The 6651-nt window shown below is 48.5% G+C and overlaps 1 protein-coding gene across 1 annotated transcript in view; it reads left to right on the top strand.

The window, feature by feature from the left end:
* Window positions 1-6469, top strand: part of LOC130392799 (cytosolic carboxypeptidase 6-like) — a 131368-nt gene extending 124899 nt beyond the window's left edge. The window contains exons 11-12 of the mRNA XM_056603293.1: window positions 5459-5552; window positions 5832-6469. Of these exons, the coding sequence (XP_056459268.1) occupies window positions 5459-5552; window positions 5832-5940 (203 nt within the window). The 3' untranslated portion in view covers window positions 5941-6469. The remainder of the gene's footprint in view (window positions 1-5458; window positions 5553-5831) is intronic.
* The last annotated feature ends 182 nt before the right edge of the window (window positions 6470-6651 follow it).

The raw sequence follows: 6651 nt of genomic DNA, 5'->3' as shown, positions 1-6651 counted from the left end.
GTCTGTCTTGACAAGCTAGTGACACCCAACCAGAGGCGTCGTCCCGGGGCCGCGGGGGGTCCATCAGAGCCCCGGGTGAGAACCAGAACTGCCAGTGAAACACCGCACGCCTCGCCAGCCCCCCCCCCACCCGGTGGACATCCTCTGACGAGTATGCAAATGGCCCTGCCGGCGGGCAAACAAACCCGCTCTGCCACCGGCGAGCAGCAGGCGCCGGGCCACGCACGCCTCTCGTCACACAGACACACAACTAGATTGGTCTGCGCCAATGCACCCGTCGGTACGGTCACCAAAGCCTCCGTTGAGTGCCGCTCTACACTGCGACACACAGCAACAAGTTGGTGGACGTCGTTTGGAGCCCTTGTCGTGTACCGGGTTCATCGAGCTGTTTGGTGACAAGGGACCCCCCCCCATTCGCCAGAACCCATATTTGTCCCTTTTGTTAATGTTGTTGTCTAAACGTATGGAGATAGGCGAATGGCTTTTCAAACAAATAGCAAGAAGGGGGCAATCGAGAGATGGTATCATTAATGTAGAGGCATTAAGGTAGGGGTGAGGGATATGCATTTAGGATTATGGTTTGGGTTTAGTGCCCTGCTAACTAGCATTTATCTCAATGCATGGGCGCTGCTATTGAAGCCTAAGGTGTACTCTGAGTCCCGTTTAAAAGTTCGCTAGAAGGCGGACTGAAGCAGAACTTGGAAAATGGCCACCAGCCCTAGAGTAATGAATGCCAAAAACGGATTGTACCACTTCAGTTCTCCCTGTGAAGCACTTTAAGAAGTATCTTCAGATAACGCTGAGTCTGTCGTCAGAATCTTTTGGGGCGTTTTGGAATAATTCTGAATGTCATTTTTCATTTCAGCACACTTTCTAAATGCGTGTCCCTAAAGCAGTCCCATACATTATGAATTATCACATGACAATTCTGCCTGCCTATCTCCAACCATCCAGGACGCCTTCTTTCTCCTATAAGTAGAGGTTCCTAAACTTTCTCAATGACGTCCCTCACTGCGTGTTTGGACCATCTACGTGCTCCTTCTGACGGACAGGCTTTTAGAATCGAACACAGTCTCTGTCCGAGAACCGCCACGCCCTTGTTGTTCGGCTGTCGTGGCCCCAGACTGTTAATTAGCATTGCTGATCAGCTCAGGAGCTGTCACCGTGGTGACAGTGCCTGTCATTGGGATGTATTGATGGCTCCGGCGTCGCTATATTTGTCCCCTCGTTAAATCCCGTCCTACCTTGACAACCGTCTACTGTTGTCCTGTCCGTTGTGTCGCTGAGACTCTTATTGCCTGCCTGCGGGGGCCCCCGGCGGCGCCCTGGGGACCCGACGCCCCAAAGCCTCTAAACACCGCCGGAACGACGGCAAACAGCTGCGGTAAACAAATCAGGAACATCCATTTCCTCGCCGCCTCTCTCGCCCGTCCCTACAGTGACATGCCCTTGAGCGCTGACAAAGACCCGCTATCGATCTGACGAGAGCCAGGGTGCGCCCGGAGATATTAAAGAGCCCCAGTGACAGGCCCGACACGTTTGCGACGGCAACGCGGGCATCCGCCATGGCGAGGGAAAGGGGGGGGGGGGGGGGGGGGGGGGGCAGGTAGACAGACAGGCTGACCGTGGGACCTATGGGCGTCGCCGACGGGGTGCGACGGGTTTTAGCGCTGCCGCGTCCCGGCGATTAAGGGCCGCTCGCAGGAACCTTGAGAGGTTCAGGGATTCCAGGGCCGGGGGGGGGGGTGCGCGTTTTCTGGATCTGTTCATCACCACCTGCCACTGTCAGCCCGGCCCCGGCCCTCACGCTGTGTTCCTGGCTCACGCACTCGCGCGCATCCCTCTCCCTGCATCAGCACGGGCCCCCCTACCTGGTCGGCTCCTGGCCACGGGCCAGAACCATCTGAGATAGGGCATCCTCCGTGTCTGTCTCTCTCTCTCTCTCTCTCTCTCTCTCTCGCTCCAAATATTTCTCGGTCCAATGGAGGTGGAGTCCTCCCTTTCGGAAGAGGCGGCACGTCTATCACGAAGTGTCCTGTAGTAGACGTCGAGTCGTGACGAGCCAAGCTGAGAGGCCATCTGCGAGTGTGTGTGTGTGTGTGTGTGTGTGTGTGTGTGTGTGTGTGTGTGTGTGTGTGTGTGTGTGTGTGTGTGTGTGTGTGTGTGTGTGTGTGTGTGTGTGTGTGTGTGTGTGGTCCAGGAGTTATTTCTGTCGACGGCGCCGGCGTGGTCAGAGGGATCAGGGCTGGCATGGCGCTCTGCTGATCAAAGAGAAAGTGAGGAAAACACCCTGCGAGTAGGACAACTTTCCTGACGTCAGACGCGGGCAATGTCAAGGGCACAGAGAGAGCAAGCGTGCGTGTGTGTGTGTTTGTTGGGGGCTTGTGTGTGTTGATGTATGTGTGTGAGCATGAATCTGTGTGTTTACATGACTTTGTATACAAAAGTTTGTGTTCGCTCAAAGTGTGTTTGTCTGTGTACTAAACATCTGTGTGTAAGCTACTACACGTGTGTGTGTGAAAACGTGCGTCTGCGTGTAGTGCATTCGCGTACTTACATTTAGGTGTTTACCGCTTGTCCGTCCCTATTTGTTTGCTTGTATTTGATGTAGCATTGTATTAGCATTAGCACACCAATATTCCTGAGCAGATATCTTTGATGCGTTGTCTTACACCCTTTTATATCCTTCGAGCTCAATGTTTTGTGGTTGTTTGGAGGCTCTAGTGTGTACCGGGTTAAATTAGCTGTTTGTGATCAGCCACTAAAACCAAGATTTGTCCCTTTTCCTAATGTTGACATTAAGTATGGAGATAATCAAATGGCTTTGCAAACAAATAGCAAGAAGGGGGTAAACAAGAAACGCTATGAAGAGGCATTAGGATAGGATTAAGCATTTAGGATTATGGCAGCTTCACACTACTAGCTAGCATGAATCTCAATTCATGGGCGCTGCTATTGAAGGTGTACTCTGGTTTCCGTTTAAAGGTTAGCTAGAAGGCGGACTGGAGCAGAACTTGGAACTTGGAAGATAGCCACCAGCCCTAGAGTAATGAATGCCAAAAACGGATTGCACTACTTCAGCTCTCCATGTGAAGCAATTTAAGAAGCATCTTCACTTAGTACTGAGACTGTTGGGGCATTTTGGAATAATTTTGAATGTTATTTTTCATTTCAGCATACTTTCTAACTACATGTCCCTAAAGCAGTCCCATACACTACGAATTAGCGTCTCCTATCATCCAGGATACATACTTTAGCCTATAAGTAGAGGTTCCTAAACTTTCTCAAGGACTTCCCTAGCAGTGTGTTTGGACCACCTACGTGTTTGTTCTGACCGATAGGCTCTTTGCCATACACCCTTTTCTTTCTTTACCAAATGAGGACAGCTCCTAGAACTTAGTCCAGGCCGATAAACACACGGAGTCCCAACAGGTATATGGGCCGATGCTGGAACGGCACACAGACAACCAGATGGGGTGTAAACACAGACTCAGAGGTCGTGTGGAGAGAGTTGCCACCGGCCTGCTGGGTGAAGGATGAAGACCCACAGAGACGCCCAAACACACTCAAACTTTCACACACACCAACACACACACACACATAAAAATAATAACACACACACACCAACACAGACACAAACACGCATACCAGACATAACGCGCACAGTACACACCAAAACACCACACATACACATCACACACACCCACGCTCACTCACATGCGCATGCTCACACACACACAAACACACCAGACACTCTCTCTCTCTCTCTCTCTCTCTCTCTCTCTCTCTCTCTCTCTCTCTCTCTCTCTCCCTCTCTCTCTCTCTCTCTCTCTCATAGGCCAAGGTGACAGACTGGCGATCGTACGGCCAACTCGTATATCTGTGACTTAACTCCCAGGCAATCCCCGACTTTGTGTGTGTCTGTTTTTGTCGATGTGTGTGTCTCTGTATCATCGTATGTGTGTGTGTGTGTGTGTGTGTGTGTGTGTGTGTGTGTGTGTGTGTGTGTGTGTGTGTGTGTGTGTGTGTGTGTGTGTGTGTGTGTGTGTGTGTGTGTGTGGTTGTATGTGTGTGTGGCTGTGTCTGTTTCTGTGTGTGTACGTGTAAGTGTGCACGCCCATGTGGGTGTGTATTTTGCAGGCCCAGCGTCCACCACCAAGACAGCCCATTTAAGTCCAAGATGGATGGCTTAAAAGTTAACAGCTTCGGACAATAGGTTTTCACCCGCATAGCGACAGAGATTTATGTGGGACAGGCCATTTTTTGACCATCAGAAGAAATTGGAAAAATAAAAATAAAAAACGACTGGATCGTCACCTAGATTTCTCTTTTTTTTTGTCCAGTTCCAGTCCCTTTTATTTTTTTCCTTTTCCTTCTGTAGGCCAGTTGTTTCAATCACACAGCCGCTGACAGACAGCCAAGATAGGTGGACAGGTAGTATCTGAGCATCAACAAGCTAACGACATGGGATGCTGACAGATCATGTCTCTGTGTTGTTCCATCATCACCTTCAGCTCGCTGAAGAATGTTAGATCGCTAGCAAACCCTAAACATCAATGCTCAGCATCGAAGGCAAGCGGCCATGGTTTTTATTCCACGTGTGAATAATAGATTGATGGATGGATTGATGGGTGGATGAATGGAGAGACAGGTAGATGTTCCAACCCTTCATTACTTCTCCTCCTTGTCTAATTGCCACATCGTCAGTCATGGCACGCTGACACACATCGATGGTGTTACTGTCCGGTTTGCCCTCCTTCGTCATCTAAAGCGGATCATCATTTTCACCTTGATCCGCCCGACTTATAATCACATTTTAAGGGGAATAACGATCGGCCCTGACTAACGGCGGTTAGTCATGCGCCGATGAGTGTCCCGAGAAAACTGCTATCGATACGGCGCCTAGACTAAACGCGGTGGAAAGGTTTACCGCAGTGTATGTAAATGTATGCTCCCGAGCGCTCACCTTTGAATTTCAATGAAGTCCCAAGCGGTAAGTGATTGCCACGGTGTAATGCAGGCCTGCATCATGCGTGCGGCTGATGAAAGTGAACCGCTGTTGATTTAGCCTTACTTAGCGCGGGAACACGGCCTCGTGCCGTCAGGATTTACGCCGCCGTTATTCTTCTCCTGGTGCTATCTGGTTATTTACTGCCACTCACACCGCTGTCGTAAGGAACGGAGAGAGGGGACATTGTATAGGCCGCTTTTTTTCTGCAGCTTTATTTCATTCCTGTCCACCAGCACCATATAGTAAAGACTTTGTGTTTCATGCGTCACGCCATATCATGCTGTTCCTTTATTGAGGAAGGACCTGTCTCCACTACTTGTGGGTTCTGGTGGGGATAGAGGACTCACACTGCAGTGTATTTCATGTTGTGTTCATGCTTAGGGTCCGGAATGATCCTGTTTATTGTCTGCTGTTGGTTAAAAGGCCTTAACTAACCCGTATCGACAGACATGAAGCTGGGCAGGAACGTGGCCCGGACGTTCCTGGATTACTACAAACTCAACACCCTCATAAAGGACAACAGACCCACTCACATTCAGAGGTTATGCCTTCAACTCAATAAATGTCTAATAAATACTACTTTAGAGTGAATGAATAGCGCATTCTGTTTACCCAAGATGCTGCATTCTGGGAGATTATCTTCTTTCTCTTGGTAAAACAATATTCCAATGATAAAAGCGTGCCCCCATAAATTCAGCTTTATACATAACCATTCGATTTACAATTCAGCTGTGAGCAACCATTAGCATACAACTGTTGGTTTGTTTGACTCAATCACACAATATCTGCCTTTTCCCCCTTGTATCTTTTCCCTCTGCAGCTCTGAGGTGATGCTGCAGACAGGCTGTGGGAATGGAAAGACCAACACAGGAGAAAGGGAGAAGACTGAAGGCGAGAAGGAGAGGAAGAGCCAAGGCATCAGACATTAGAAATACCAGGAGATGGACAGCAGGAGAGGACATCAGATGGACAGGGAGAAGAGCTCGCCCATGGTGTGGACACACAACATGGAAAGGCGCACAGATAGGCCGAATGTAATGCAAAGGCAGAGCATTTGTGTTTCTCATACTTAGAAAGGGGGAATATGTGGCTTTTGCAGGACTTTTATAAGGGCAGCTCTGGTACACTATAGTTTGTGGGTCGTGACAGGTTTCATTTGGAGTGTTAAATGCATGCAGAATGACTAGTTGAATCATGATTTGAAGCCTTCGTTTAGTTTGCACTTATGTGTGCTGGATGTCCCTGTGTGCTTCACTTTGCCTTCACTTTGATTTGCTCTTCAATCTGTATATAAATGCATGTCTTCCATTTTTGTCATGATATTTTGAGTCATGATTCTGATTGTTGTTTGATGATGGTGATGGTTGTTGGTAACAATTATGAACAGGACATAATTTTGCTCAATCTAGTGTATAACTACATGTTTGTGGCTGTACGCTTGTCATCATGGAAATAGGCTGTAAGCCTATGGAAGTTTCTTCAGAATTAATAAAGCAAGAAATTTAGTGTATGTATAATGCAATTTCAGTGTGACAAATAAAATAGTTTTTGTTATACATAACTATGTGTATATATGTGTGTGTGTGTGTGTGTGTGTGTGTGTGTGTGTGTGTGTGTGTGTGTGTGTGTGTGTGTGTGTG

Source organism: Gadus chalcogrammus, chromosome 12, assembly GCF_026213295.1.
Source record: "Gadus chalcogrammus isolate NIFS_2021 chromosome 12, NIFS_Gcha_1.0, whole genome shotgun sequence".
Classification (NCBI taxonomy): domain Eukaryota; kingdom Metazoa; phylum Chordata; class Actinopteri; order Gadiformes; family Gadidae; genus Gadus; species Gadus chalcogrammus.
The sequence above is the reverse complement of the archived record's forward strand: the minus strand, read 5'-3'. Positions and strand labels throughout refer to the sequence as shown.